The 27702-nt window shown below is 48.9% G+C and overlaps 15 protein-coding genes across 15 annotated transcripts; 8 read left to right on the plus strand and 7 right to left on the minus strand.

Annotated features, from left to right (window-relative positions):
* Positions 1–31: 31 nt before the first annotated feature.
* Positions 32–623, plus strand: F5147DRAFT_769409 (uncharacterized protein; the record flags this gene model as incomplete). Its single annotated transcript, XM_041441042.1, has 5 exons — positions 32–199; positions 258–294; positions 354–451; positions 503–527; positions 580–623. 5 exons carry the CDS (start codon positions 32–34, stop codon positions 621–623), a joined length of 372 nt encoding a protein of 123 aa, XP_041297396.1.
* On the minus strand, positions 576–2682 carry F5147DRAFT_387921 (uncharacterized protein). The gene is made up of 8 exons (XM_041429545.1): positions 2409–2682; positions 2271–2356; positions 2142–2219; positions 1971–2095; positions 1812–1923; positions 1413–1757; positions 885–1360; positions 576–832 (listed from the first exon to the last, which is right to left on the minus strand). The coding sequence occupies exons 1-8, from the start codon at positions 2645–2647 to the stop codon at positions 755–757; spliced, it is 1539 nt and encodes a 512-aa protein (XP_041297397.1). The 5' UTR covers positions 2648–2682; the 3' UTR covers positions 576–754.
* A 33-nt stretch (positions 2683–2715) lies between these two features.
* F5147DRAFT_675705 (zf-U1-domain-containing protein) lies at positions 2716–4086 on the minus strand. The gene is made up of 6 exons (XM_041435941.1): positions 3984–4086; positions 3883–3934; positions 3771–3830; positions 3545–3718; positions 3358–3492; positions 2716–3301 (listed from the first exon to the last, which is right to left on the minus strand). The coding sequence occupies exons 1-6, from the start codon at positions 3987–3989 to the stop codon at positions 3117–3119; spliced, it is 612 nt and encodes a 203-aa protein (XP_041297398.1). The 5' UTR covers positions 3990–4086; the 3' UTR covers positions 2716–3116.
* Positions 4081–4703, plus strand: F5147DRAFT_675706 (like-Sm ribonucleoprotein). The gene is made up of 4 exons (XM_041435942.1): positions 4081–4212; positions 4271–4372; positions 4426–4479; positions 4530–4703. The coding sequence occupies exons 1-4, from the start codon at positions 4099–4101 to the stop codon at positions 4551–4553; spliced, it is 294 nt and encodes a 97-aa protein (XP_041297399.1). The 5' UTR covers positions 4081–4098; the 3' UTR covers positions 4554–4703.
* On the minus strand, positions 4704–5518 carry F5147DRAFT_675708 (uncharacterized protein). The gene is made up of 2 exons (XM_041435943.1): positions 5040–5518; positions 4704–4974 (listed from the first exon to the last, which is right to left on the minus strand). Exons 1-2 carry the CDS (start codon positions 5466–5468, stop codon positions 4762–4764), a joined length of 642 nt encoding a protein of 213 aa, XP_041297400.1. The 5' UTR covers positions 5469–5518; the 3' UTR covers positions 4704–4761.
* A 349-nt stretch (positions 5519–5867) lies between these two features.
* Positions 5868–8589, plus strand: F5147DRAFT_769413 (uncharacterized protein; the record flags this gene model as incomplete). Its single annotated transcript, XM_041441043.1, has 3 exons — positions 5868–6966; positions 7018–7304; positions 7354–8589. The coding sequence occupies 3 exons, from the start codon at positions 5868–5870 to the stop codon at positions 8587–8589; spliced, it is 2622 nt and encodes an 873-aa protein (XP_041297401.1).
* A 205-nt stretch (positions 8590–8794) lies between these two features.
* F5147DRAFT_388036 (silencing group B protein) lies at positions 8795–9784 on the plus strand. Its single transcript, XM_041429546.1, has 6 exons — positions 8795–9020; positions 9068–9137; positions 9194–9281; positions 9330–9457; positions 9514–9642; positions 9695–9784. Exons 1-6 carry the CDS (start codon positions 9000–9002, stop codon positions 9742–9744), a joined length of 486 nt encoding a protein of 161 aa, XP_041297402.1. The 5' UTR covers positions 8795–8999; the 3' UTR covers positions 9745–9784.
* F5147DRAFT_388040 (uncharacterized protein) lies at positions 9514–11465 on the minus strand. Its single transcript, XM_041429547.1, has 7 exons — positions 11236–11465; positions 11074–11185; positions 11005–11019; positions 10839–10954; positions 10673–10784; positions 10218–10618; positions 9514–10163 (listed from the first exon to the last, which is right to left on the minus strand). The coding sequence occupies exons 1-7, from the start codon at positions 11337–11339 to the stop codon at positions 9824–9826; spliced, it is 1200 nt and encodes a 399-aa protein (XP_041297403.1). The 5' UTR covers positions 11340–11465; the 3' UTR covers positions 9514–9823.
* Positions 11466–12304: 839 nt separating this feature from the next.
* On the minus strand, positions 12305–12971 carry F5147DRAFT_834123 (uncharacterized protein; the record flags this gene model as incomplete). Its single annotated transcript, XM_041443897.1, has 4 exons — positions 12305–12337; positions 12379–12522; positions 12675–12740; positions 12798–12971. The coding sequence occupies 4 exons, from the start codon at positions 12969–12971 to the stop codon at positions 12305–12307; spliced, it is 417 nt and encodes a 138-aa protein (XP_041297404.1).
* A 1833-nt stretch (positions 12972–14804) lies between these two features.
* F5147DRAFT_649408 (uncharacterized protein) lies at positions 14805–16102 on the minus strand (the record flags this gene model as incomplete). The annotated part of the gene is made up of 2 exons (XM_041433339.1): positions 14805–15760; positions 15856–16102. The coding sequence occupies 2 exons, from the start codon at positions 16100–16102 to the stop codon at positions 14805–14807; spliced, it is 1203 nt and encodes a 400-aa protein (XP_041297405.1).
* Positions 16103–16213: 111 nt separating this feature from the next.
* Positions 16214–17115, plus strand: F5147DRAFT_675719 (uncharacterized protein). Its single transcript, XM_041435944.1, has 2 exons — positions 16214–16875; positions 16928–17115. Exons 1-2 carry the CDS (start codon positions 16285–16287, stop codon positions 17015–17017), a joined length of 681 nt encoding a protein of 226 aa, XP_041297406.1. The 5' UTR covers positions 16214–16284; the 3' UTR covers positions 17018–17115.
* A 287-nt stretch (positions 17116–17402) lies between these two features.
* On the plus strand, positions 17403–19506 carry F5147DRAFT_743514 (uncharacterized protein; the record flags this gene model as incomplete). The annotated part of the gene is made up of 8 exons (XM_041439608.1): positions 17403–18159; positions 18208–18284; positions 18338–18425; positions 18480–18594; positions 18648–18920; positions 18969–19052; positions 19103–19254; positions 19304–19506. The coding sequence occupies 8 exons, from the start codon at positions 17403–17405 to the stop codon at positions 19504–19506; spliced, it is 1749 nt and encodes a 582-aa protein (XP_041297407.1).
* A 120-nt stretch (positions 19507–19626) lies between these two features.
* F5147DRAFT_568868 (uncharacterized protein) lies at positions 19627–19965 on the minus strand (the record flags this gene model as incomplete). The annotated part of the gene is made up of 2 exons (XM_041430918.1): positions 19627–19723; positions 19775–19965. 2 exons carry the CDS (start codon positions 19963–19965, stop codon positions 19627–19629), a joined length of 288 nt encoding a protein of 95 aa, XP_041297408.1.
* An 87-nt stretch (positions 19966–20052) lies between these two features.
* Positions 20053–22078, plus strand: F5147DRAFT_675727 (RNI-like protein). Its single transcript, XM_041435945.1, has 3 exons — positions 20053–21111; positions 21169–21455; positions 21514–22078. The coding sequence occupies exons 1-3, from the start codon at positions 20223–20225 to the stop codon at positions 21673–21675; spliced, it is 1338 nt and encodes a 445-aa protein (XP_041297409.1). The 5' UTR covers positions 20053–20222; the 3' UTR covers positions 21676–22078.
* Positions 22079–23345: 1267 nt separating this feature from the next.
* F5147DRAFT_568527 (uncharacterized protein) lies at positions 23346–27362 on the plus strand (the record flags this gene model as incomplete). The annotated part of the gene is made up of 4 exons (XM_041430906.1): positions 23346–24218; positions 24280–24762; positions 24812–25757; positions 25810–27362. 4 exons carry the CDS (start codon positions 23346–23348, stop codon positions 27360–27362), a joined length of 3855 nt encoding a protein of 1284 aa, XP_041297410.1.
* Between the last annotated feature and the right edge of the window lie 340 nt (positions 27363–27702).

The raw sequence follows: 27702 nt of genomic DNA on the forward strand, positions 1-27702 counted from the left end.
ATCGACTCATCCCAACCACTCAACCAGCTTGATGTCGACCCAGCCTCTACTTCAGCGCACAGCTTCAAAGCGCATCGCACTCCCGGTGCGCGTAGAACCAAAGGTCTCATTCGCTAACGAGCGCACCTTCTTATCATGGCTCCACTTCACGGTTGTCCTTGGTGGTCTTGCGGTGGGGCTGCTGAACTTCGGTGACAAGGTGCATTACCTAGCTGCTTTCTGTTATCGGGCTTGTTCTAACCGTTTGACCGACATAGGTTGGGAGGATTAGTGCAGCAATGTTCTCTGTCGTTGGTGAGTACACATATTGTACTAAACATTTCGGTTGCACGATTTTCATTGCCTGGTTGAAGCCATGGCAGTCATGATATATGCGCTGTATATATATCATTGGAGGGCTGCTTCTATCCGCAAGGGAGGGCGCGGACCTTACGACGACCGACTTGGACCCGTAAGTTCTCGGCCAACCTTTGTATCGTCTAGCTAAACGATTTAAAACCAGACCATTCTATGCTCCGCACTCCTCAGTCAGTCTAGTTTTAATTCCACGAGTTTTGATATAACCTGATTCCCCCACAGTTGCTATCATCGTCAATTTCGTGTTGCGGTTCACACAGACGTGAAAATACGGCGCTTCTGATGGTGCTCGATCTATGGAATGAGATTCGGAGGGTTTATATCAAATTTATTTTTCTCTCTACAAGCAAACACGAATTGGTTTTTTATCATGTAACGACATAGCATGTGCACATCGTCAGCTACGCTTTTGTCTCTTACCAACTCGCGTGGATGCTGAAGTGCCGATGGACGACACTGACATCGATCGGCGTGACTGAGCCCGAGATTTAGATAGGCCTCGATGATATTTGAGAAAAGCAACGAACCTGTTTGCGCCCTCGACCGCTTCGTATGCTCAGTATACTTTGTGCTCTACCATCAATCTCACCCTCGGCATCGGCATCGGCGTCAGCATCAGCATCAATGTCCGCTCCCGCACCCGCGCCTCCGTCAACTTCCATCGGTGTTCCTTCCTTGCCATCTTCCTCTGCGCCTTCACTTGCCCTCCCAAGTCTTATTCGCAACACTCGAATATCTTGTTCTACACGATCTACGACCTTCTTCGTGTCAATCAAAGCAGTAGTCGCTTCGATGAGCGACTCTAGTCGTGCACAGTTTTCACGGGTAGGCATGACCAAGCGTGTATGGTTGATGCCCAGCTCAGTAAGAGTCTGGGTAACCTTGGGTAATAGCGCTGCCTTCGGTGCGGGAAGCTTGAACGAGCGAAGGTGCACAGGGGTATGAGTGATTTTCGTTGTCGATGACGCGGGAGGTTCAACCCTGACAATGCAATGTTGCGCATCTAAAGCAGGACAATGAACTTCGCGCTTGGCATCTCGTATTGAACGACGTACCATACGCTACTGACTTCGCTGAATGAGGCCTCTTTGGCGGCGGAGGGCCTAGAGAAATGATATTTGACGGTGTGGAAGGTAAATCAATCTCATTTGCATTCTTCTTTCTCTTTTTGAATCCTTCCGCAGATAGGGCAGAAAGCCCGTCTTCTTCAGCGACTATGTCAGGTAGTCCGGAGTCAATACCAAGCAACGTCCGGAGAAGTTCATCGCGCTCTTTCTTGAATTTGCGTTCATTTTGTTCCAACCGTTTCAATTCGATGAACAGGGCTTCTTCCTCGGCAATTTCCTCGGGCGTACGGTCTTCGAGGCTGGCGATGTAGTCTTTCCGCATTCTCTCGCGGTCTGAAACATAAGTGCTATTAGATCCCTCGCCACGGAATCATAGTAATCACGGACCTTTGTCAAACTGATAACTGTTGAGAAGCTGAGCTTTACTCGCCTCATCGCCTGCCCAAGGTCTATTCCGAATGAGTTTTCGGCAAACGCTGTAGTATCGGTCCTTGAGATCCTGGTGAAAGTCAGTGCCGTGCAACTGCAAAGGCTGTCATGCTTTACTTCAAGAGAGCGTGTGGGGCCGTCTGGTGGAGGCTCATAGCGGTCATGTACCACATACCACCGTGTATCGTACTCTCGCACGACGTTGAATAGATTATCAGTCTCCTCCTTCGTCCAATCCTTATCTGTAAAGAAGGTAAGTGGTGCAGGAATATCGAGAAAATAACATGCCTTCGAGGAAACGAATGTATTCCTCTTGTGAGTAGGTATATGATTGAGATTGCACATTATACTTTGTAAAGGAGTATTCTGTCCGTCCAAATTTTAGTATTTATATAGTGTTGGTCAGATGGCCCACACCTGCATCTGGATCGTCACCTGCCTTGACCCAATGTCCCAGCTGCAATGAATCGGTGCGTCCAGCATTCCTAAATGGTCTCCATTCCCTACATGCGCCATGTTAATGGGCACGCGTAGGGAGTGTAACAGGAGACTTACCACTTCACCTTTCCACCTGACCCGAAATTTGGCTTCTGCTTCAGGCGTGGTTTAGCCAAATGAGCTACAAGAGAAGGTGCGGAGGGTCCAATAAGTGCATAGAGCTCTCGAGAAATGCCCTCAGGTTTCTTCGTGACCTGCCCTTGAGATTTTCGAGGAGCTGGTGTAGTGGAATGAACTGGTGTTGAAGAGCTTGGTAAAGATAAGGCGCTGCGTATGTCGGACGCTGAGACTGCCATGATTTCAGAACAGTTTGTAGACTTGACGGTCTTACTGCAAGAATTGTTTTTCTATAAAAGGAAAGCAAGGCAATTTCTTACGGCGCGCCAGTGGTAGAACGAGCGCTAACGTATGGAACTCAGAAATTTTGACACAGTAGAGCAGGACCTGAGTCGTAGCTAGATAGACCAACTCTGTAGTAAGCTGCTACTGAACGAGCTGGGGAACCTCCAATTGTTCTTGCTTTGTTCACCAGAAGGTAGACGGCACGAAGCACACGGGTAAGATACATGTGGTCTCAAAATTGTGTCACAAAACCTTCTGCTCCATGATTATGTTAATCAAGGTATACAACGAGTAAACCGACACAACCAAAAATGAAGACATTTGATAAGACACGGAGGAAGGAAAGAGAGTTATATTTTACCTTGTAGAAATATACTAGGAAACACACAACCCACCGCAGAATTGATGCCCAATAGACGGCGATTACCTGCCAGCCATCATTCTCAGTCTGTCAGGATGCATACCGCCTGGTCCCGCATTGGGATCATTTTGGTTTGGTGGGGGTGGGCTACCGCCCGGTGGCCCAAAGTTACCATGTGGCGGGAAGGGTGGCATGCTGCCACCAGGTCCGCCACCATTGGGGCCATTTGGAGGGAATGGAGGAGAACCTAGTATTTTGTTTGCTTAATCCCAAACTTTTAATGATGCGAAGAGATGGACTTACCGCCTGGGAAACCGCCAGGAGGACCCATTGCTGCGGGAGGGGGCATACCATCACTAGGAGGGAAAGGTGGTATGGTACCAGGTGGTCCCATCATGCCCGGGGGCGGGAAGGGTCCTGGGGGGAAAGGCGGACGAGCTGCAAAGAAATTCAGTTTCGGGGTAAGAGGACAATTGGGTCAGATACCCACGCGGGAATGCTCCGGGAGGACCACCGAAGCCCATGGGAGGACCTGGAAACGGTGGTGGGGGTGCGCCTAGGTGATGAGGGCCAAACCCAAACCCTCCCGGAGGAGGGCCGCCTCCGCTCTCGTACGCTGCAGTGATCTGATCGATGATACTCTGTGCTTTGTCATGGCCAAGCGCTGAAATCATGCCTCAATAACCTGTCAGTGTGCGAACGCGATGCTCGCTCACATGCATAGTAGTCTCGGACATTTGCTAGGTGATTTCTTCCGCTGTTATGAGCTTTGCGCACTACGTGATGCTTCAGAACCGAAATCTAGTTATTAGCAATAAAGTAACTCACCTGAAGCAGAGTCGTGAGTGAGAAAAACATCACAGTAGTCACAATAGTGTTTCTACACTGCCATTAGTAGTTATTGCACAAGATAGAATGATACAACGTACAGGCATGGCTGGGTCACTACTAGTACTGTTGTTGGTGAAAGAAGGAGTTGGGTATGTACAAGCTGTCTGAGTTCGAAAGATAATTTACTGCTTACCTCATCTCACCTACACTTCAATGGATCCTTCATCGTCGGGCATCCAGGAGCCTTTCGACCTCATCAGATTATCCCTCAGCGAACGTGTTTTCGTGAAATTAAGGGGAGATCGCGAGTTGACTGGCGTACTTCATGTGCGTCGACTCGGTATATTTCATCAGCTCGCACGTATTGAATTATTTTGGTTTACAGGCTTACGATGGTCATATGAACCTTATTCTGAGTGATGTTGAAGAGACCATCATGATCGTAGACCCCATCGAAGGAGGTATGGATGGACAAGGAACCGTCAAAGTAAGTCTTCAAGCTTGATGCTGAGCAACGAGGCATTAGTTATGACTTTGTAGGTGGCCAAGAGAAAAATGGAGATGTTGTTCGTTCGGGGAGATGGCGTTATCCTGGTATGCGAATTTTATAGAAAACTCTTGACTAGTAACTGACTAGACGGCAGGTGTCACCACCATCGCGGACTTGAATATCTCAGGACGTTGTAGGCATCGTAGATCAGTACTTTCTCTGCCAGTATATGTTTCGGCAGCAATTCCCTTGTATCTCCAAAGCGTCGCACACATGTCCTTGTAATAATTGGATGGTAAGAAGTAAAAATGCATTTAATACATAGTTCTGATCGAAGAGGGCGTAATACATGAAACGATTCATTCCAAGATACAATACTCCTACACCTAGGTTGTAGCTATTACAAGTCCGGAAGGGTTGATTTCATTGACCTCAGTTAGCACTCCTTGAGAGGCAGTATTGGGAGGGTTAAGGTTCATGGCAATCGGAGGTGAAGGTCCAGGCTGGTCTGCTGCAAGATCCTGATCTGAATCTGGAGCTACTGCGCCAGAAGGCCAAGTATCAGGGTCTCTGAGCCAACCAGCATGGATGACTTTAATCTTGGACACACAAGAAAGTAGAAGTAAGATGGTAACAGATAATTTTGAGATGAGGCGGAACTTACTACGAGAGTTAGGGGAAGGCTACGTTTCAAACGACCACCATTTACAAGACCCTTCCAGACCTTCTCAATTCCATTCTTCCAAGCTTGTTCATTATTGACGGCACCTGGCTCACTAAGAAGCTGCTCTAATCTCTGACGAGACGAGGATGGAGGAGAGCGGCGATGGACTTTGGTAGGAGTGAGCCAGAGAGCCCGACGGGCGGCGTAATGAGCTGGACCAGAAGGGGGAAATTCAGGGTTGGATATTAGAGATGAGCTGGTTGATTTGTTTGGGGATGGCAGTGGAGTATCCTTTGGGCGACTACGGGCATCACGGGAATTGAATTTTCCCGCAATTTTGAAAAAACGGGAATTGGGGGGAACAGGGGGAGCTGGGCGTTGTAGGTTAGTGGTATTAGAGACAAATTTGTCTAGCTTGTTGGGTATCATGAAAGAGCGACAAGTCCTTGGTCGGCTAGGCCAGGCTGCTTAGGCATGCATTCAACACAAGGACTTTACGCGTATATACAAAGTACTAAAATTAGTCATAATACAAAATTAGAAATTAATTCCCATATAACTCGTCAGCAAAGGCTACCGGGCTCGGACTGCCTGAGACTTGCCTCCTCAGTTACGAGCCCAGGTATGCCATCCGCTAGGACTTCAAGGGTATTTTACCGCTTGAATTCGCCGTCACAGTCTACTACTTCTCTTTCAGAGAATGATGATGATGATATAAACAAATCTTTGTTTTTTGGTGGTCCAGTTTCCTCTGTTGTATCACCCGCTCAATGGGCTTCTCACCTACATCACTCCGCAGATGGAGCAATCCATTCATCACACTCTCCCATGTCCCAAGTTCCCCCAGAGGTCCTCATTCATATCCTCAAACACTTACACACTCCCAGAGATCTCTATCATTCATTATTAGTTTCGCGCTCTTGGTGCGAATGCTCCGTCGAGCTTCTGTGGCACCGCCCTGCCTTCACAAGACTTTCCACCCTCGTGAAAATGATGAGGGTACTTAGCCGAGGCGACCAGACTTTTACTTATAGTCGATTCATTCGCCGTCTCAACTTCCTCTTCCTCGGTGCCGACCTCACCGACGCCCTGTTCTGCCGCTTAGCGCAGTGCGACCACCTGGAACGCTTGACACTCGTGAATTGCAACTCTATCTCCGAAGATGCCCTTCTTCGCGTACTACCTTGCCTCCCAAACCTGGTCGCTATTGATCTCTCAGGAGTCATTGAAACTTCTGATCAAATCATCATTGGCCTGGCATCAGCCGCCAGGCGCCTACAAGGCATCAATCTCGCAGGATGTAGACAGGTTACCGACGCTGGCGTGTATGCCCTAGCTTCCAGCTGTCCCCTTCTCCGTCGCGTCAAACTCAGTGGCGTTGATCAAGTCACGGACGGTCCTGTTTCAGCTCTTGCCAAGTCTTGCCCCCTCCTTTTGGAGATTGACTTGAATAATTGCAAACGCATTACAGACATCTCTATCCGCGACATATGGACCTACTCTACGCATATGCGTGAAATGAGGTTGTCCCAGTGCGTCGAGCTCACCGATGCCGCCTTCCCGGCGCCAGTCAAGCCTCAGGTGACCCCGCGGAATAACCCTTTCCCAGCTGCCCCCCTGAGCCAGGATGATGGGCTTCCACCTTTGATGATCCCAAGGCCCTTGGACCATCTTCGTATGCTCGATCTGACCGGCTGCGCCCTTATCACGGATGATGCTGTAGACGGGATTATTTCCCATGCCTCGAAAATTCGGAACCTCGTTCTCTCAAAATGCATCCAATTGACGGATAGGACTGTAGAGAATATTTGTGTTCTCGGCAAGCATCTGCACTATTTGCATCTCGGACATGCAGCCAACATCACGGACCGCTCGATTAAGACACTTGCACGGTGCTGCACCCGCTTGCGTTACGTTGACTTTGCAAGTACGTCCTCTTCTCCTTCGCAGTCCAATATAATTTAATTCCATACAACAGACTGTGTTCTTCTCACTGACATGTCCGTCTTCGAGCTCTCCAGCTTACCCAAGCTCAGAAGAATTGGTCTTGTGCGCGTCAGCAATCTGACAGACGAGGCAATATACGCTCTTGCTGAGCGATACAGCACTCTAGAACGCATTCATCTTTCCTACTGTGATCAAATATCGGTCATGGCTGTTCACTTCCTACTGCAAAAGCTCCACAAGCTCACTCATCTGAGCTTGACGGGTATCCCTTCTTTCAGAAAACCCGAACTGCAGCAGTTCTGTCGTCAACCTCCACAGGTCAGTGGCGCAGATGCTCATGCCTAATCAGTTGTTGATAATCCTTTAGGAGTTCAATATGAGCCAAAGGATGGCTTTTTGTGTCTACTCGGGCAGCGGCGTTTCTAAACTGAGAAGCTTCTTGACGGACTTATTCAATACGATCACGGAAGATATGAACGCTGACGATGATGAAACGGAGTACGACGACGACTTTGACGAAGGATTTGTTGAAGGTGCTATGGATGCTGATATGGAGGGTGGAATGGATGGTGATGTTGACGAAGATTTTATGCACGATAGAAGATATAACTTCCACCATACGCCTCAGCCAGCTTCCTCCACCCTCCGCATGCACCATCACCCAGAAATCATCACTCCTGTCTCGCAGCACCCCGAGCTTACAATGCAGCGTGATATGACCTTGCGACCAGGACATGTCTCCATTGCGTCATCTCCAGCCGTGCTCTCTGCTAACAATCAATCGGCGCCTGCGCCATATGCTCTTAATCCGCAACCCGCGGCGGAGCCGTCCAATCCCGTTATGAGACGTCCTCGCTTTGGTTACCAGCCCGTCATTGAGATTTCCACTTCCCCCCCTCAGAGTGACGTTGCATCCAATCGCAGTACTGGCACACAATCGAACGGAGCAGGTTTTTTCCGCACATACCAAGAGCCATCATCATCTTCTGGTAGAAGTAATGGCGCTCTAACGCCCGATTACAACTTTGCAGAGATAGGTCATGGCCGGGGCGCAGAACATGATAATATCGACCACATCGGTCCACCACCTCATCAGTTGGCAAGACACAGTTTTACGTCAACGGCGTCATTCAATGCCGCTGCAGGGCCTTCGGCCCAGGGCATCACCCAAGTGATGCACTCTGCGAATTTTGATTTTCGCCACGGGCAGAACCCCGAACGTCATACTTTAATGATGGAACAAGCAAAGATGACTAACAACTACTATCCTACCCCTTCTACCGGATCTTCCGACCGCCTCGTGCCATGGCCACCCATGCGCACTGAGCCCTTGTACGACGTCCCGTCGCACAACAGCCAAGAGTTACAAGCATCTGTTCAGGCTGCTCTCAGCCCTCCGACAGACCCCCGTGACACTGAAGGAAGAGGCAGGAGTGTCAGGAGAAGCTTTCGAAACACCTTCCACGCTGCTGAGCATTTTTTCTTCGGCCGCGGGTCGACTTCGAATGGGCAGGTCCCTGAGTCAAGTGTCCCAAACCCTTGGGCCCCAGGAAATGTAAATAGCACCGGTGATGCAGCTGGGAATGGCGGTCAGCCTCGCTAAATGAGTGCTGAATAGCCCAACGTCCGTGTCCGCAGTAAGTAGACCCACAAGTTCATAGCAAGCATGGACATTACACATGTTCTTCCCCCAAACACATTGCGCAACCTTTTTTTGTTGTAACCTCAAAACTCGGAATATTTATAACCATTACGCCAGTTATTGTTGTTGTTCTTTTGCCTGTATCGTTTACCACTAGTGCTGTCGTGTAGGTTTTATGGTACTTATAGTGTTTATATAGAGGCAATCAGAGTTGTTCCTGGGTAAAGAGGTGTGGGTAGTTACTAGTTAGCTCTCACGATCTGAACTAAGTCACACTCAACTACTGGCACTCGCACAAGCAGGGTTGTCGAGACCTGCTCTACCCTGCTACGCTGTCGGGAAGCTGAGGCAAGCACATTCTAAGTTCCAATATGAATATTCGTGCAGTTAGGGTAAGCTGGCAACCTGCTAAGACGCATAAGCTGCTCATTTTCACCAGGTCGAAGATCTTGCAGGTATGCAAGACTGCAACCTGCACAACCTGCCCGAGAACTATACGATGAAATACTGTTCGCTTCTTTCGCCTCATTTCTTCAGATCAGAGATTGACAAAATTCGCGACCAGATCTATATCACGCATTATCCTGGCCTTCGCTTTCGTATGTGGCGGAGGACCACAATGGACGGATTGTTGGTTATATTCTGGCAAAAATGTGTGTCAAACGTTTTCGCAGCTGAACTGTATTCTAATTGAATCGCAGGGAGGAAGTTGATGAGCAAGAAGGCCAATCTGCAATTAATCATGTTCCTCATGGTCATGTCACCTCGATATCTGTCATGAGATCATACCGCCGACTTGGTCTGGCTAAAAAATTGATGCTCCAATCACGTAAATTCGCTCTTTGTACAGGCTAGAACAACCATTGACATGTTCTTTTATTTCAGAGGAAGCGATGAGCAGCATCTACCGCGCGGCATTCGTGTCTCTCCACGTCCGCAAGTCGAATCGTGCAGCACTAAGTCTGTATCGCGACACACTTGGGTTTACCGTCAAGAATATCGAGGAAAAGTACTGTAAGTCCCTGGACCGCCTTGTCGTCTAGTCATTTGATCGCGTGTTCTCTAGATGCCGACGGAGAAGACGCATATGCGATGCAGCTCACGTTCGAGCACTAATGCGAAGGAAATTGTGGGGTAGACTGATAGTTTACAGCTATATATTTGACACTTAACGAATTACTGTCGCTCTTGTTGGCTACGGTTTTGCGTCGCTCCCCCCTTGATCAGGCAGCGTCTCTTCCATTGCAGCTGCTGCTTCAACATCCTTCTGAGCTTCAGTATCGTCACTCTCAATAATCCCTCTAGCTGACATGACAGCTTCCCGAATGATTTTTGCCGTATCGAGCCCTAACTGGTAGTAGCCATCGTTAAATCTTGGATTGAACATATTGGTATGCGCTTGAACTTCATCTGCAGCCTGATGATTTCTTGCGGGAAGGAAATGCGCAGCTATAGGAGATGTTCGCTGAGGAAGGATGACGAACGTCCTCGGCGACGAGAATGAAGGTGGAGCTGGTGGAAGTAGGGTGTAAAATCTGGAATGAACTAAAAGTCAAGGCACCCAGTGATTCTCGCTCTGGTGGACGTACGAGCGGAATGTGACCCCAAGATGTACTTGTACATCAACCAAATCTCGCATACGTTTTCGCAAAGCTTCCTCATCCCAGAGGTTGCGAACGTAATTCATGTGATCAGTAGCCCAGCTGTATCCAGAACCAATGTCGTCTCGGCGGTAGTATGCTGTCCCAGCGGCTGCGCCAGCCACTAGCGCTCCACCAACAGCATACGCTGCAGGTGCCCACTTTGCCCAACCACTTTCCTCAGTTGGGGCCGCTGCTATTGCAAGAGGGGGTTGCCCATAGACGGTTGATGATGCTCCTTTCTTGCCAAACAATGAGAACACATCTGAAACAACAGTGCGGGCTGCACCGGCGTATTCCACAGCCTTGGTTGCACTATTCTTGAATACAGTGGGGTGAAGACCAAGGTACTTCAAAAGTTTAGCGGCAGTAAGAAAACATCAGTTGACAGTTAACCAACTCACGGGAGTGTCGAATGCTATGCACGCAATTATATTCGGCCACAGTGGAGCGTTTTTATCAGGTCTGGAATTCACAAACGCAAGTAGAGCGTCAGCAGCGAGTAACCCTCCCATGCTGAATGACTTTAATCAATCATGTTACAACCATCATGCTTGAATTCCTGCTCACCTATGGCCACATAGTACAACTCTAGTTTTCCCGGCTCCACCCCCTTGACCACCCGCGACTTCTCTTTGTACGGTCAGAGTAGTTAGCCAGTCAGCAAAGTGTTCTACCGCGGCGTTCTGAAGGGGAGTCTTCATCTGCGTGCAAAGTTGAGGTGATCATTGCGCACCAATTGTCCTTTGGTCTACACGTCTCGTAGTTAGCAGCCTAAGCGGCAACATGCAGAGAATGCCCTAACCTCGTATGCGGGGAACACTATACATTCCACTTTGAGGTTCTCTATGACTTCTGTCAGGACATGCTCTAGCCTCGAGGGGAAGTTCTTGAATGTCGTGTCAGTTCCCTTGAATCTACGCGTTGTTAATCGGGGTGCATTCCGACTTGCAATGTTTACACTAACCCATGAATGAAGACGATGAGAAGGAGGTCAGTAGGAAGCTGTTTGATTACTGTCAGATTAGTATCTGCGCTCTTGTCTTCTGACGGCGAATCTCCCGAGCTCATGCTTGCGAATGATTGAGTATACCAAGTGTATACTATAGTTGGCTTTTTAGTGGTTAATTATGAGATGAACGGGTAGCGAGCGAATGGCGATAGATGGGAATGTAAATCTCAGCCTATTGAATTCGTGTCGTAATAGAATAACCATGTACCTAGCTAGAAATGTAACTAATAATGGGTCAGTAAAGTAATTGTCTAGTATATGGATGGTTACTGTTAATGAACACTCACATAGATCTCAGTCTAGATATTGTCGTATCACATACTACGTTACCGTGACGCTAATACAAGTTTACCGGGTCCGTATGTACCTGTATAGACTAATGACGACTGCGCTCGGACTCATTTATGCCGATCCCAACAAGCTTAAGCAAAGTTAGTGAGAGGGAGATACTCTGGTCCGGACTCCAACGTTGTGTTAACATTCGCTAGATGAAGTCTGTATCTGAGTATTCGATGATCGAACTGGCAGGTGCAGGTGCCTCATACTACAGCAAGCCCAGTGGCAGGAATGAGATAGAAAAAACTAATCTGAGAGAAGGCTCGAGAGATTGAAGATGAGATGGAGACAATCGAACAGAATGTACTACAGGGAGTAAAATGACAGGGTAGATAGTTCAAATCGAGGTGTTTTGTGACTCAGGGGCAAGTTATACTAAGTGGTGATGAACTTCGTCATGGGCCAAACAAAGAGCTTCGTATGTGCAAGCCGAAGAACGAACCTCGAGTCAGATACCCAAACGGAGAGGGGCATTGTATGTGTAAACCGGTGACTCGAGGGCTGAGCGCTGAGCGCTGAGTCACGAATGCATTGAACTCAGTCGACCACGACTTGAGTCCAGTATGAAGGTTTTTACCTTTCACAATCGACCGTGAATGAAAATACTGCAGACTGGAATGTTTGTTTCGCACAGACCTATAAATATATTGAGTGGGCGTTCTCAATCTCCTGCATGATAACGAGCTCCTCAGAGCTTCAAAAGATCCAGTGCAGATGAATTCTGTGATACAATGCAGATCAGCAGACGAGAGAGAAACCGACCTCATTTGGAGCGAACTGCCGCATGGCATCAAGCTTGATCGAAATGTTGTTATGATCCGCAAATCGTACACGAGCAACGCGCTCGTACCAAAAAAAAATCGCGGCACTCGCCCTCTGTGGACTGCCAGTGACATGATTGATTCCCTGTAGCGAAAGCAGCATATTGTCGTCGCGAAAATGACTGCGAAGACCCTTACGTGCAAATATTAAGGGTTACCAGCAAGGAGTAGCACTGGTAAACTCAAAATGACCATTCCAATCTCGTGAACGGAATATTTATTTTTGATTATACTTACGACGACCCAGACAGACATAGAAGGCAATGCGGCAATGTAGATGAAGGTATCGGGCCATACTGAAATCTGTATGACGACTAGATCAGGATCACAACACCGAGCCACTTATAATGTGTTACATACAGAAATGAAGGACGCACAAACGCTGATGAGCAGACCATTACTGATGGTAAGAGGGATCAGCTTATCTGGCACGGTATCAGGCCTCCGGAAACCAGTGCGAAAATTTTGGAAGAACGTGCAGAGGTAGGCAGCGATAAGGACATCTCCGGCATCTGCAACAGCATTTACAGACATTAACGCCCCTTGGGTGTCATGAAGACCGTCAACTTGATGCTAAAGGGGTAGATGCATTACCCGAGCTGCCTGATGTTTTGGACGTGACTAACGCTCTTGCAGCGTAAGCTTTATCACATATTAGTTGACTGATATTGATATTGAAGGGGGGCGCATACTCACTGACAAATTCAGCAATATGACAAGAGACAGGACGGACATAGGTACAATCATGCTCTCGTTACTTACTGCGTGGAAATCGGCAACCGTTCACTGGCGGAAACCACATATAGATATATAGACATGCATGGGAGCGATAGAAGCTGTATGGGCGATCAATACGGATGGATCGATTTAGAAAGCCCTTTGAATGATCATGAGCGCTGTGAAGCCATCGAACAGAATTTCGACCTGTAATGCAAATGAACCCTTAGACGGAAACCATGAGCCACCGTCATGCAACCCATAACTGGGCTACACACGTCCGAGGTTAGTAATGATGTCGAAATCGGTGATGGAGCATGCATAGGCTTTCATCTGGAGTCAAGACCGCAAACATACAGGGGGTGTCTGGCGCTCACCTGCGTGCGTAATCAGAACTTGATGCATAGAATCTGACATCCAGCGCCAACCTAAAGGAAACTTTAACGTCAGATGAGCAGCACATATCAGGCATCCTACGTAAAGCTACTAAAAACTTGATGCGCCCACGAATCCGAAGAATATCAGGTAAAGTAGTAAGTCCTGGCAGGTCTGCACACATTGCAAGTGACTTTGTGATTGTGAGCTTCTGGCGGGGAACAAACAGCACGAGAGCATGCCTCCGTAGAGCCTGCAACCTGAGAGTTTCAATAGACAGACTATTCGACAAAGAACCCTTATATTGCAGGGACCGCAACCCCAATCGAGAGCGCTCTAAATATGGACAATAAGTTATGTACTCGTAAGGGGTATACGTACGTGTTATCCAAAGCACCCATGGCAGAGACGCGTTTATAGTTTGGATGAAGTTCCTGGGATGGGGGACGATTAGATGTTCCATCATGAATCCAAGAACGATCTTTTTGTATGCTTCTTTCCATGACTAGAATGTGAAAGCATCTAAATGCAGAATATCAAGAACGTGTCACACTTAAAGTTCGAAACACCGAAGCAACAATTGATAGGGACCATAGACATCTGATACGGCTTATAGTTGGATAGAGGGGTATCTCCATGTCTAGCGTTGGTCTAGCGTAAGATGTGATAGTGCAAGACCTCCGAATGCGGAACACCGGACTCACAGAGGTATTGCACATCAAGCAGCAATAATAAGGGCGTTGAGTTGTACCCCAAAATGTCTGGTGCATTTGTAGACTCGCGGATGCGAGGTGAAATGAAGTGAGGTCACGTTGTCTTTGTCAATCCACGCTGTTATGTAAAACATGATGGACATCTCATGTCGAGTACCGTCGGATACTCCGTGATGCCATCGAACAGGGTTGCTCAAGAATACTCGTGTCGTATACCTGACACGCGATCAGCGTCGAGACCGGAACGGGAACGAAGAGCGTTTATGACTCACCACTCATCTTAACGTTCTAATCACCACCTTGGGGCAGCCCCTGGAACAGCATGGACGATTTCTAGTATAGGAGCGCAGATACAGTGCTGTATAAAATGAGACTGCAACGCCACAGCCCTTCATGCACATGGTGGACACAATTTTGAGCTACCATTATCTGTGCTCAAGCGCTTAGATTGTAAAAATTGGTTATACAAAGATGATACACTTGCAACAAGTCCAAACTAAAACGAGCACTAGATGATCTAGATTTGATCTAGGAGGATATTCACAAAACCACCCAATACACCTCAACTTTGTGAAAGCTCGTATGACTGGCTCTGGTATGGTGCTTGTGTCTGAAGCACTAGGGAATGGGATTGTGTTGAGTTCTGCGAAAGGCTCAAATTGGAAGTCATTTGAGAGTCTTGCGACAATTGGAAAGGCCCAAATGCTGATTTTGGTACAGTGTCTTTGGGCAATGGCGAAATATGGAGCGTGCCAGAACGGAAGTGTCTTGCTTTATCATTTCGGGTCACAACGGGAGAGCTGCGATATTCTATGCCCTCAACGTCCTCCATCTCGACCGGCGGAGAGAGCTGCCTAGGCCGGTTAGCGGGAGTGTGTTCAGGTTCAGATTCAGGCCACTGGAGATCAGCGTCAGCCACGTCCACAACCATGCCCGTAACGATGGTGGCTGGATCGTCGGGGGTGGACAATGCTGCACCGTTGTGAACCGTCTCTGGTGCTTGGATGCTCTGGATACTAACATCCGCTGCATCCTCCCGTAGGAGCTGTCGCTCTACTGCATCTTGCGATGAGCTTGATGAATCAGTGCGAGAACGATGCAAAGACATATTAAGTGCCTGAGCAATCTCGCTGAGTCTACTGTGTCGCCGATCAAAGGAGTCGATTTGAGCTGCAATATTAGGGCGGAATGAGAGCGTGCTGATGTCTGGTGATTGCGGAAGAGACGGGATAGATGAGGTGTCAGCTGGTGATGACAACTGAGCAAAAGATGGGAAATCGCGTCCTCTCGCAGGAGCGGCCTGCAGAGCAGCAGAGGGTTTATGCGAATTGACCCTGTGCACTGCAGGCAGTGGCGGTGTTTTTTCCGGCGGGAGAAACGAAGATGATTGATGGGAGGTAGGAGGCGTTAAAGAGGTTGCGCTCAGAATTCGCGATGGAGGTGCTTGCGATGAGGCGAATGGCTGAGAGCCCGACGAGCCTTGATCCGTAGAATTGGCACTTGACAAATGTGTTCTACCTATGTACAGAAAGGCAAAATTTATAAGTTGGTTGTTGAAAAACACGCAAAATACGCGTATCTCAGGACAGGTAAATGACATCAGGGAGACGCACCGTTGGAAAGGGGCACTGGCACTGAGCTGCCCGATGACTCGGTCATGCTTTGAGCCTCCGCTGCATCCTGCTTTCTCATGCGCACAATTTCCTTTTTGCTCATGGGTTGAAGTTGCCAGATATGATCATGCCTGACATGAGAAGCAAGCTCGTCAACGGTTGAAAAGGTGAGTCTACACCAGTCCCAACAACAGAAGAATGTTCGTGGTGGAGAAGGTTGTGGATGAAGTGAATCTGATTGAATCATTGCAAACCTAAGCTATGCGAATAGATCGTGCAATATTTATGAGTTCACAAATGGGCAGCAGGTTAAGCTTTAAGATGTGAAGTTGTTTATCTCTGTTTAATTCAGAAGCTTCCACTCGCTGTATTGACACTAAACGGACGTAAACGTCTGTGTAAGTAGCTCAAGCTATCCCTGACGTTAACATGCAATCCGGTTTTCAAGATTCTGACATTTTATCTTATCTCACCCTTCCCCAGGACTACAATCCTCTTCCAAGTGTCGATCCCATCGAGTTTTTGAAAAGACATTTACATGAGCTACCTCCCAACATCATACAGCGATTCTCACTCGTCACAACACCAAAACAACGAACAACGATTACTGAGATACGTAATCGAAGACTGAAATTTACTGAATCAAGGCCACGGTCTCTGAGCTTCGCAGTTGCCCGAAATACCTGGCCAACACTGTGGCAGGGCAGAGAACGACGAGGACAAGAAGAAGGGAAGGAGGAGCAGGAATGGGCAAAAATGAATTTCCTAGGTGGTTCAGAACAACAGGTGGGCAACCTGGCCAAGCTACTCGGCGACATGGAGGAGGAACGGGAAGCAGAGAGAGTACGATATATCCAGAGAACGCAGGCGAACGATGATTTTGTCCCGGAAGAGGAAAGTGACAGTGAAGACGAAGACGATTCAGAGTATCCTGAAATTCAAGAGCCTGAATCTCCACAAGAGGCTCAGGCGTTGTTTGAAAGACGCATAAGGGAACGATTCATATATGGCTTGCTTGAAGTGAGTCTTGTCGCTTTGCATGAAAAGCCAACTCGAGCGAATTTCTTGTCAGGGAGCAGATTATGATTCAGTTGACTGGGATGAGTGGCTTGATGTAGATGATGATAGAAATGCAGAAGAGCGGTGGTTTGACGATGATTGACGGACATCAGATATATTTAGTAGATTCTCGGTATCGTCCCGCCGGGATGCTGCTCCAGTAGGACCAGAGCTCCGGATGCTGAATCTTTTTGCTTGCCCTCATCCATCTCGTCGGCCCACCCTAAAGCACCTAAAGCATGGCTACCCAGATTCATCAAACCCCGAGCCTTTCATCCGATATTCAGCGAGCGCTGCAACAGGCCGTCGGCGAAGTCAATAATGCATTTACGCAATCCCAGGACAACCAGTCGAAAAAGAAACGCGTTCGTAACGATTCAACCGGTGGAGTCTCAGTAGACGGCTCCCAGAAGAGGCAGAAGCGAAAGAAAATTTGTACTGACGATGTGAATGCATCAACCGTGCAAGTCAATGAGCAAAGTGTCGAGATGGTGAAGGATAAAAAGAATAAAAAGAAGACCGAGAAAGGGAAGGCCAAGGAGGTCGTACAGAACACTGTTGACACTCTCAGTCCTCAGTTGGTGGAAGATGCACCAGAGATCCATCCAACGAGCTCAGTTGATTTTCTGAATGCTGTCGTTGCTGCTGCATCCGCCACAGCAGACTCGCAGCACTTGGATGTTTCACCGTACCAGGCACATTCTTCTTACCAGGATCATCATATTATGCCGAATCTACAGCATAATCACCCGTCACCTCCTTACATGACGTATCCTCCCATAAATTTTCCCTTTCCTCCTCCAGCACATCCTTACGGTCAGTCTTCATCGCACTCTGCAAATCTTCTTCCCAACTTGGGGTTCCCCGACGTCCAATTGGCGTCAAATGACGAGATTCTTCGTGCATTGCAAGAGCTGGACATGTCCAAACTTGCCGGGGTATTGAAGACATTGGGTGATGCCGCTGCAGCAGCCAATGTACCTCTTGGTGTTCCTCCAGGGTTTATCCCGCATCTTTCTAGTCATTCTAACATGCATCCACAACCCCCACCTCAACCGATGGGACAACCACCTTCTACATCGGGAGCAATCCTGAATACTGCTCCCAAGTCGACCAAGACGACCCACAAACGTGTTTTGGACATGAGCCTTCCGGGGCCCGAACATGGCAATCCAGATCATGCTCACATGTTAGCTAACAAGTGGATGAACGCAACAAAACTGGCCGAGATGGTTAAAACACAAGGCAATTGATTTCCAGAGGTCGTGAACCATCGCTAATTCTTTACAATAGGTCTCGTTTACAAGAAGGGCAAATTTTCCGCAATCGAAGAGGAACAACTTCGAGCCGCTATCGAAGCTTTTAAAGCGGTGCGCTATTCATGATACTTGTCGACACGAATACTCAACATTGCAGATGACAGGGTCGAGGTCTTACAGACGATCAGCTCCAGGACATTATTTTCCAAAAGAACGAGAAAGGCAAAGACAATGCGTTTTGGTCGGAAATTAGTGGGTTTCCTTCTACTCTATGAAATGTCGGTCTAATGTTAAGATCTCGATTAGCTTCCGCTCTCGCTCTACGCCCTATTATTGCCGTTTATCACCACGTTCGTAGGGCATTCCATCCCAAGAAGCAGCAAGGCAAATGGATGCCCGAAGAAGATGCAGTGCTGAAACAGTATGTCATTTCCGCCCTCTTCATTCATTAACATTTCATATGCTGGCTATCAGAGCTGTTGCGGACCTAGGTCAACAATGGGAAAAAGTCAGTGAGATTGTAGGTCGAATGTCCTCCGATTGTCGTGACCGTTATCGCAATCACATCGCCAATCGTGAAGTCCGGGTGACGGGGGCGTGGACAAAGGAAGAAGAGCAGGAGTTGACGGCAATTGTCACGGAGATGACGATCCAACAGGGCAAGGATTTTGATAACGATGTCTTCTGGGGCAAAGTGAGCGATAGAATGGGGAATAGGCGCGGCAGACAACAATGTCGAATCAAATGGTCAGCGCCTTTGATATGCGATATGTATAAATTTGACCTTTCTTGCAGGACAGATTCGCTGAGTAAAACTGTCAAAAATGAAGGGCAAAAGCCACGTTGGAGCGCTCAAGATGCCTATATATTGGTCCATAAGTATGGCGGTAGTCTGCTGCCGGTTTCTATATGCTTATTTGTGTTGACAGGGTCGACTCCATGAACGTTAGGGACGATACTGAGATCGACTGGAAGACGCTGCCTGATTCAGATTGGAATCTATGGAGTGCTCACTCACTCCAACGACGCTGGTTGACGATGAAGAGAGGAATCAAGGGGTACGAAGATATGACCCACCAAGGTTCGTTCTTCAAGGACTACCAAGTGATTGTTGCTTATCTTACCTGTAGAAATCATGGATATCCTTCGAGTCAAGAAAGCTCACCTTCCTCCCGCTTCGGCAGCACGTAAACGAAAAGTCATCAGCGCAGCAAACATTGATGAGCCGGCGGACCCAGAGCCTGGAGACGCGGGGCCAAGTGGTGCACAAGAAGGTGCATCTGATAGCCAAGATAGAGATGCTGATGGGTCAACCGACGATTCGGATGCTTGATTTTATTGCTATAGTTATAAACACCAACATACAGTTATTGTTACCATAATGCTTCTCAACAAGTTCTGACTTCGAGCCAACTTTTGACAAACTTGAGACTTTACATTGATATTTTGTCGGTCAAACAACTCCTAGAAGACCGGCACTTCCTCTCATCCCCCTTCCTCTCGCAGCAGCAAAGCTGATGCACACGCAACTGAGCAGAAAGCCGGCGAACCTTGCAAGCTCGCTCAATACAAGCACAGCAAAAATTGATGAACGTCTTTACCTGAAAAATGCGACACGAGATATGGACCTCTCCTCGTGGGGCGTACGCGACGATGTGAATATGGAGCGCAATACAGCTGGTGTGACTGGGAATCGACTAGATGGATTAGGTGGTGGCGGCTGTAGTGGTGGCTGATTTGACAGCCTCGTCGCCGTAATGGTCGAGGAGCTCCGCGAGCTGGTGGAGGTCATTGCTCAATCCCGTAGTTTTCCAAGTCGGGTAATGCCGAAGCCTGCGTTCCAGATGTGGAGTTGTGGAAGTTTGTGTCGGCCGGGTATGGACAAGTAGACGCCCCCGGTGGCCCAAACAATTATCACACAGCTCGCGACAAAAGACAACGACAGAGGTTTTCATGGCTATGCTGGCGCTCCACTAGCATCCTGCTTGTTAGAACCCTCCTTCCGCGCGTGTACATCTCAAACTCTTCTATCGCTATCTCAAACGCATTATGAATAGCCCAGATGTCGAGGACATGAAGAGGATCGTCGATCGGCTCCCCCAATCAGAATCAGAGCGCCGAATCGTTCGCCACTTGGTTATTCGTGACCCCAATTGCGGGGTAAGTGACGAATGGGTTACCCCAGAGATGATTTTCTGTCGTCATTTGGAGTCGGTAGTGCTCTCTGGGGTGACAGACACGTCTGACAAGACTATTGTCCATCTTGCACGTGAAAACTGCAATATACAAGGTCTTGACCTTACTGGGTGCAAGTACGTCACTGACGTGAGCATCATGGAACTGGTCGCGAAAACACCTCCTTTGCAGTGGCTGCAGCTCAGCGGGGTAGTACTCACTGATGCTTCAGTCTCAGCAATCGCTAAGACCTTCCCGAAGCTTGTGGAATTGGAGCTGAACGACCAGCCGCTCATGACGGCTGTGTCTGTTCGCGACATTTGGTCATATTCTAGAAAACTTCGCACTTTGACGTTGGCGCGCTCTTCTCAGTTAACCGATAGTGCGCTGCCTTCGCCGATCAAAACCCTCACTCCTCAGCCTTCCGGGGAGAAGCCGTTACCAGCTCGTCCTCATACCTGGCTTGATCAGCTTCCATCCCTAATCCTACGACATACCGCAATCGATCTTCGTGTGCTAGATCTGAGTCACTGCCCGAAGCTGACCGATGCGGGTGTCGAAGGCATCGTGGCACATGCTCCATTGCTCCGGTCACTTGCATTGGCCGGGTGTCCTAACCTTACTGACAAGGCTGTTGAAAGCATATCCAAACTTGGCCTTCACCTCGGCAACCTTACCCTTGCACATTGCCCACGAATCACCGACAATGGTATTGTGTCCTTGGCGCGATCATGTACCGAGCTTCGATCTGTTGACTTGGCATGTAAGTCTTGATCTTGTTGAGCGTCCAAGCGTATTGCATGCTGACGCGGAACTATAGTCTGCCGACAGTTAACTGATATGGCTGTATTTGAATTAGCTAGCCTAGAACAGATTCACCGCCTTGTTCTTGTGCGTGTACCAAAGCTAACCGACAACGCTGTCTATTTCCTTGCGGACCATACCCCTTCATTGGAGCGATTGCACCTTTCATACTGCGACCGCATCACACTCAAATCGTTACATCACCTAGTCCGAACTTGCAATCGCCTTGTGCACCTTACTGCGACTGGTGTACCTGGTGCAAGGCGGACCGGTGTCGGGCGGTTTTCTGACCCGCCTCCTACGGTATGTCCCAGATCACTGGTATCTATGACGTAGATTCTTATCAGCGTGCCAACCCCAGGATTTGGACCCCGATCAGAAGTCGGTTTTTCGTGCCTTTAGTGGTCCGAATATAGCGGCGCTGCGCAAGTTCCTCGACAAGGAGAAACTGAGACGCGAACAAGCGGAGGCTCAGAACATCCCATTTGTGCCCCGATCGGATGATAGCATGGATCTGTATTAGGGGGGAACGTTGTGAACTGGCAGTCGATCTTCAGGGCTTCAAACTTCAGGGTTGCGCTACCATACCTTATGTGTCCATTTTATTCAACGTGTCGACGACTTACTCACCTCGCATAGTTCACGTGGTATCATACTTGACGTGCTGTTGCGCTTCTACTATGCCTTGACACTATTTCTATAATGATAACGCCAATTGCGTTGCAGTCAACGTGGTTCTTCTGTTCTTCTGAATCTTAGGGGGGCCGGTACACCTGAATTCTTACTAGTAGCGCGCGGAGATAAGTCACTGCGGAAACGAGAATGGAGCTCTACTGTAATCCGAGGGTGTTTAGGTGTACAACCCGACGTGGTATAGACGTAAGACCTAGACTGAAGTCGACGTGGACGAAAGTCACTGCGGAAACGAAATTGTAGCTCCACTAGTGGTGGCGCCTGACAAATTACCACATGGCCAAGCGTTGTGTGGTTATCAACCCGAAGAAGAATACTGCTGCAGATATGATGCTGGTAGACTCGGCAATCTAATTATAAGATGCAGTGCCTCAGTCACTCGTCAGCATCTGGCATCAAGTGCTGGCCCGAATTTCATTACTGCGGTCGCTAAACTTCACTAACCGGTGTTCTTCCACCCACGTTTTGTCTTCTTCAGCATCCCAAATTCGTAATTGGTTGGGAAAACACTGAAACACCGCACGCACCGTTCTCCCAGCCAAGTGAAAACCTACCGGGTACCCGCTCGTTGTTGCTAACGAGTGAGTGCCGCCGGGGACGGCCTCATGTCGCATCATCCGATCATGGGTGCCAGTGATTAATCTGAATCAATTCGAACCCTTCCCCTGAGATTCGTGCGCGCTCTTTGCATCCAAGGTGGGAGGATAGTAATGATATGGACCAGATAGATTTCTAGTTCGGTTGCCAACCAACTTCTAGTGCTGTAGTTTGACATTCTACATATTATATTTATACATATCGCACAGCATCGCTCTAAAAGACTACTTGCGAATTCAGAAATCAATGCACGTGGACGTACGCGTCTGGTTGTCGCGGACCGCAAATAAAGTTTAATCTCCGCTTATGGATTTTGGAGAGCTCTCTGACGTATCGGTCTTTTTATACATATACACCCATTAGTATTTGGCCTACATCATCTCCAACTAATAATTGCATCATCTCCACTACTTTCGTTCGTAACGCCCCATTAATCGTCTTTCATTCTTCATTCCGAATCCCTCGCAGTGCTCACTAACAGGGCAACGATCCTGACCAAAAGTGTCAGTCGTTGGGCAGGTATATGCTCGTCAGGGTCGCGTCACCCTCTACAACCATTGCAATTAATTGCCAAATTCGCTTTCACTTAGCAGCTCAGTCGCTGCAGGTCGTCTCGAACCTACTCACTGAGTTGTGTCTGGCGGGCAGCCAAGAGGCTCCCTAAGGTCTGTCACCTGTGTTCAACACTCAGGGCTTTCTCTTTGGCGTAATTTCTTACACATTCTTATGTACTCTCACAGACCCTTTTGACGAATGGAGAATGGCTCTCCCGTAGCGCATTTAGTTCCCTCATCTCGGACGCGCACGACCTCTCGACGCCCGCGACCGCGTACCTCTTCATCACCCATCTCCTTGCTGGAACGCCGGACAGCGAACGCGACTGTTTTCACTTCTGAGCATCTGATGTCCTTTTCAGTTGATACATCTTCCATACGCGAGATTTCCTCCACAGCCGTGTCTCGTTCTACTCGGCCGTCACCACGGTTTTCTCAGCAGTTTGTTCCTCTCACACCCATCATCGCATCTCCGTTGAGCACCCCCGCGACGAGCATGACAACCAACATCACCTTTAGCCTGAACTCCGACATGGATGATGAAAGGGACAGAAAAATTGCACACAGCGAGTCTGCTGCAGACGTAGATATGACTATTCCAACCCCGACTTGGATGGCCACACCTCCAACACCACCTCCAAAATATGCCCACATATCTTCAACTTCTGTGTCCTTGCGACCACATTCGTCTTTCGTGACCGCCTCCGCCTCTTTCCCGGACCCTACGTTTGCCAGCATATCTGAACAGTCCCCGGAGCTGACTGTGAAGCGTCGAGCGTCACTTCCTCCAATATCTGCTGTGAAACCCTTACCCATCATTCCTCCCGCCGCACCGCCTTTGTCACTGACACCTCTACGTGACAACCCCGCCAAGCAAGGGACAAGATCGTCCGGAAGTCCGTTACGTGTGAGTATCGGTGAACACAGTGAAGAACGATCACATCGAAACGGCAAATCAGCAGCATTTCAGAAGAAACCATTGTTCCACATGCCGCAGGATGATTCAGATAAGGAGGATGACGGCAAGCTCAAGAAGTTGAATGGCCGTCATAAGAATCCACCTGAAGGGGAGGAGTCAAGCTCGGAAGCTGCCGATCATCCGCTTCAGGGAAAGGATGATGATCTTAGAGGAAGCAAGGATGACGTGAGAAAATGTCATGCACTCTTGGAGTTGCTCTCCACGGAAGTCGGATACCTTTTTGATCTTAAGGTTCTTGTTACAGTGAGTCGATCGATCCGGATTGGCCAATTCTCGAGATTTTGATCGTCGCACGTTTCATCAGGTGTACCTTAGGCTTCTGCCCGGTCTGACGACTCGTCCACCACATCCCCCCTCTTCTAGCCTTGGGATGTCCCATTTCTCCCGTTCCGCCTCTCCTGCCTTCAACCCACCTTCATCGAACCCCGCTACCCGCACGCAATCTGTTTACCACCTGTCGGCCCCCGTGCCATTCTCTCCCTGCGAAAACGTCCCCCTTGTTGTCAGTGGCCCGCCAGCGCTGGTTGCTGTAACGAAGGAAAAGTCTCCAATGCGGCGCGTATTCTCCCCCGCTGACCTTGGCTTGATAACTCGTAATATGGAGGACATTCTGAAGTTTCATGAACAATTAGTTTGTGAACTAAGGGCACTCGTTTCCCCTCTCGGCTTTCCAATGATTCTCGATGGGGCTAGTGGCGGCGTGACGATCATGCAGAAGGAATATACCCGCAATTTGGAGACATTACACTTGGCACTTGATGCAGTTGCCACAAAATTCATTGAACGGGTAGGTGGTATGCGATGCTTCGTGTCCCACAGTACTGAGTCTCCTTTAGGCACATGAATTTCATTTGTACCAATCGTTCTGCTCCGGACATCCTGAAGCATTCGACCTTGTCCGAAAAGTCCAACAGGAGTTCCCAGCCGAATGGGAGACGTTCGAGCAATCATGTGCCACCATAGCTGCTGAAATGCGCATCAATGGCTCGCTTCACTCTATCACCGACAAAGAAGCTGAAGATGACGATGGCGCAGACGGTACTCTCAGTGAAAACGAGTTAATCGCAAGAAGGCGACGGCATTCGCTTTCATCATTGGACGCGCCTAGTTGTCGGCAGAGTATTTCCCGCGTCAGCTCTAACGCCAACCTCAAGGCATCTATAATCAGTACGTCTGAAAGTGGGCACTCAGATCGGGGGCAAACTGGCATGAAGTCGAAGCTCGCATTCATGGATTACCTCATCAAACCTGTTCAACGTATCTGCCGTTATCCCTTACTCCTCGATCAACTCCAAGATCATCCACGAAGTGCAAGCGGCAGCGGCGAGTCAAGCTCCGTGTCTAACGCGGAAAGCGGATCCCGTGATGTGGAGAGGAATTCGGTGCAAAGTGCGCTGAATGTCATGCGGGCCGTAGCCAGCTCCGTGGATGAAGCACGCCGCCAGCAGGATTTAGCAATCAAGTCCTCCCTCATTGCCTCGCGGATATCGCAGGGACTAGCCCTAGTAACGGCATCTTACACTAGACCTGCATCGCACAATCTTTCTTTCGGTTTCCTGTCATCTCTAGGCCCTTGTCATCTCGCGGGATCATTGGATGTAATCCACTACCCCAGTCTCAATGCCAGTAGCAACGGCACAGTCAAAGCCAAGTATCTCGGGGCTTTCTTGTACCCTGGGGGTTACATTGTTCTTGCCAAAGTTCATAAAGTGAGGACGTACGAGCCGAAACACTGGTTTTCCTTGGCGGGGTTTGACCTAGTCGACTCGACGAACGACGAAGGTATGCAGGTTTCGACTTATGAACACACAACGTTTAATACCACCTTCGCTAGCCCTATTACCGAGTTGGTTTCGCCTTTCTGGGCGAGGTCACATTTTCGAGTTCGCAGCGTCTTGTCGCCGTGAGAAGGATGTCTGGAAGGCTGCTATTCATCATGCGCTCGAACTTCCTGCTGCATGGACGAGTGAACCGATATGCAGTTTTAGAGGTGATTCTAAAGGGGATTTCGTGTTGTCACTGCTAGAAGATACGCCATACGAAGTGATCAGCCCTTTGCCCACAATCCAGTCTATTCCCGAGCTGGATAATGAAGCAGCATCTAGCAGAGACGAGAACCACTCATTCTCTGCCCATTCCGATCCACCGAGGTCGGGTCGGGCCTCCTACAAAACCGACCCATCTCAGAAATCTGACTCTGGTCATCAGCTCGGTCCTAGCCGTCGCTCATCCACCACATCCAATAGGACTTATCTTACCATGCTGTCAGAGTCAGATACAATTCATCTTGTACGCGCCACTGCCCCCGCACGTGAACAGGTCGATCGTGGACTCCTTGACGTGTTCTCGGAGAGCTGTCTCTCCGCTCGCTGCTATGCGCATACCCATGAAGAAGAACTATTTGAAGCATCGAAGGTGTCGCGGTCGTTCTCAAGGTCAAGCTCAGGATTGACTATGGCTGGTGCTATGAGTGTGGCTGCAAAGAATCGTCTGACCAAGCGGGAGAGTGTGCTTGTCCCCAGACGAAAGAGTTACATAGATGTTGGCGACATCCCTGCTGTACCTACCATCCCACCAGTCAAGCTGGCCAAACGCCGCCAACAAACGAAACTCAAGCTCGTTGCCGTTTCAAGGACTGCGTCTCTGGACGACGAAGTGAAACTGGATGGTACCCCAGAGTCGCCTTCCCCTATGTCACAGTGTTCTTCTGTGTCCGTTTCTACTCCAGGGAGTCCTATCGTCCCTGGGTCACTATCTGCACCCACCTCGGTGCTGTCAGGTGTGGCTCCTCGATCAGACCCTACAGCCCGGAAGGAAGCCTTCACGCCCAAACGAAGCCGCTCTATGGTCGAGAATGTCCGAGTCCTCTTCTCGCGCTCTACATCGCCAATGCTTCCTCTGTCATATCAACCATCTGATTCGGGGAGTGTATCGACTACACCAAGCCTACTCAAGTGGTGGTCGAAAGGGACGCTTCGAAGAAGGGTACAAAGTGCGCCCGATGTCCCACTCGAGGAACTTCCTTCAGATGCATCGACCAAGTCTCTCAGTAATCCACTTCCAAACTTCCACCCTTCTTTGGCGTCCGCGGATCGTCCGATGTCACAACCTGATTTGATGTGCTTAAGTCAGTTTCCACATTCTGCCCCTGATTCGTCTGCTGGAGATTTCGGGGTTGTAGTGTCAACTCCAGTGCGATTGAGGACGTTGTTTGGGTCGCCCAGTCTCCGCCGCCGCTCGACTACTGCAGCTTCACTTTCATCATCCCCACTGGCAGGTAGCCAGGAGGGAGGATTTACTCCACGCACTGTGCGCATGCGTCGCAATCTTTCGTTTTTATCACGACTCACCCCCATGGTACCGGATACTGTTATGCAGAATTCATGATCATAGAACCACACCCTCGGGCTACATACCATAATTGACTGACTTCATTATTGTACTACTATTCATCGTCGCATATCTTATTTTTTACCAGCATCAGTTCATACAATCCCCTTTATTTCATTCTTTTCATTGTCCCATGTCATTATGGTCGTCATATATCACGACATACTGTACACGTAGGAATACAGGTGTTTTTGACCCTTTAAAGCTTTAGAGCCGGTCGAACCAGTTTTAAAACTTGTTGTGACGCGTGCACGTGATCAAACCTAGTCAGTCACGTGTGGACGCGCCGCATTGTTCGCTTAGTGCTATGTTCGTTTACTTGAGCCTTGTGTCTTTT

Source organism: Suillus discolor (assembly GCF_016758755.1).
Source record: "Suillus discolor strain FC423 chromosome Unknown F5147scaffold_7, whole genome shotgun sequence".
In the NCBI taxonomy this organism is placed as follows: domain Eukaryota; kingdom Fungi; phylum Basidiomycota; class Agaricomycetes; order Boletales; family Suillaceae; genus Suillus; species Suillus discolor.

Coding starts and splice junctions, on each gene's coding strand:
- F5147DRAFT_387921 (XM_041429545.1), bottom strand. CDS start 2,647: ATGGCAGTCTCAGCGTCCGACATACGCAGCGCCTTATCTTTACCAAGC. Junction 2,220..2,270: donor AGGTGACGATCCAGATGCAG/GTGTGGGCCATC, acceptor TTGGACGGACAG/AATACTCCTTTACAAAGTAT. Junction 1,924..1,970: donor GCCCCACACGCTCTCTTGAA/GTAAAGCATGAC, acceptor GACTTTCACCAG/GATCTCAAGGACCGATACTA.
- F5147DRAFT_675705 (XM_041435941.1), bottom strand. Junction 3,493..3,544: donor TCCTCCCGGAGCATTCCCGC/GTGGGTATCTGA, acceptor ATTTCTTTGCAG/CTCGTCCGCCTTTCCCCCCA. Junction 3,302..3,357: donor TCCTGGCGGTTTCCCAGGCG/GTAAGTCCATCT, acceptor ACAAAATACTAG/GTTCTCCTCCATTCCCTCCA.
- F5147DRAFT_675706 (XM_041435942.1), top strand. CDS start 4,099: ATGGATCCTTCATCGTCGGGCATCCAGGAGCCTTTCGACCTCATCAGA. Junction 4,213..4,270: donor AGTTGACTGGCGTACTTCAT/GTGCGTCGACTC, acceptor TTTGGTTTACAG/GCTTACGATGGTCATATGAA. Junction 4,373..4,425: donor ATGGACAAGGAACCGTCAAA/GTAAGTCTTCAA, acceptor ATGACTTTGTAG/GTGGCCAAGAGAAAAATGGA.
- F5147DRAFT_675708 (XM_041435943.1), bottom strand. CDS start 5,468: ATGATACCCAACAAGCTAGACAAATTTGTCTCTAATACCACTAACCTA. Junction 4,975..5,039: donor GCCTTCCCCTAACTCTCGTA/GTAAGTTCCGCC, acceptor TGTGTGTCCAAG/ATTAAAGTCATCCATGCTGG.
- F5147DRAFT_388036 (XM_041429546.1), top strand. CDS start 9,000: ATGAATATTCGTGCAGTTAGG. Junction 9,282..9,329: donor GGTTATATTCTGGCAAAAAT/GTGTGTCAAACG, acceptor ATTGAATCGCAG/GGAGGAAGTTGATGAGCAAG. Junction 9,643..9,694: donor GAATATCGAGGAAAAGTACT/GTAAGTCCCTGG, acceptor CGTGTTCTCTAG/ATGCCGACGGAGAAGACGCA.
- F5147DRAFT_388040 (XM_041429547.1), bottom strand. CDS start 11,339: ATGAGCTCGGGAGATTCGCCGTCAGAAGACAAGAGCGCAGATACTAAT. Junction 10,785..10,838: donor GTTGTACTATGTGGCCATAG/GTGAGCAGGAAT, acceptor AAAGTCATTCAG/CATGGGAGGGTTACTCGCTG. Junction 10,164..10,217: donor CTTGGGGTCACATTCCGCTC/GTACGTCCACCA, acceptor AGTTCATTCCAG/ATTTTACACCCTACTTCCAC.
- F5147DRAFT_675719 (XM_041435944.1), top strand. CDS start 16,285: ATGCAATCCGGTTTTCAAGATTCTGACATTTTATCTTATCTCACCCTT. Junction 16,876..16,927: donor TCATATATGGCTTGCTTGAA/GTGAGTCTTGTC, acceptor ATTTCTTGTCAG/GGAGCAGATTATGATTCAGT.
- F5147DRAFT_675727 (XM_041435945.1), top strand. CDS start 20,223: ATGAATAGCCCAGATGTCGAGGACATGAAGAGGATCGTCGATCGGCTC. Junction 21,112..21,168: donor TCGATCTGTTGACTTGGCAT/GTAAGTCTTGAT, acceptor GCGGAACTATAG/TCTGCCGACAGTTAACTGAT. Junction 21,456..21,513: donor TTTCTGACCCGCCTCCTACG/GTATGTCCCAGA, acceptor TGCCAACCCCAG/GATTTGGACCCCGATCAGAA.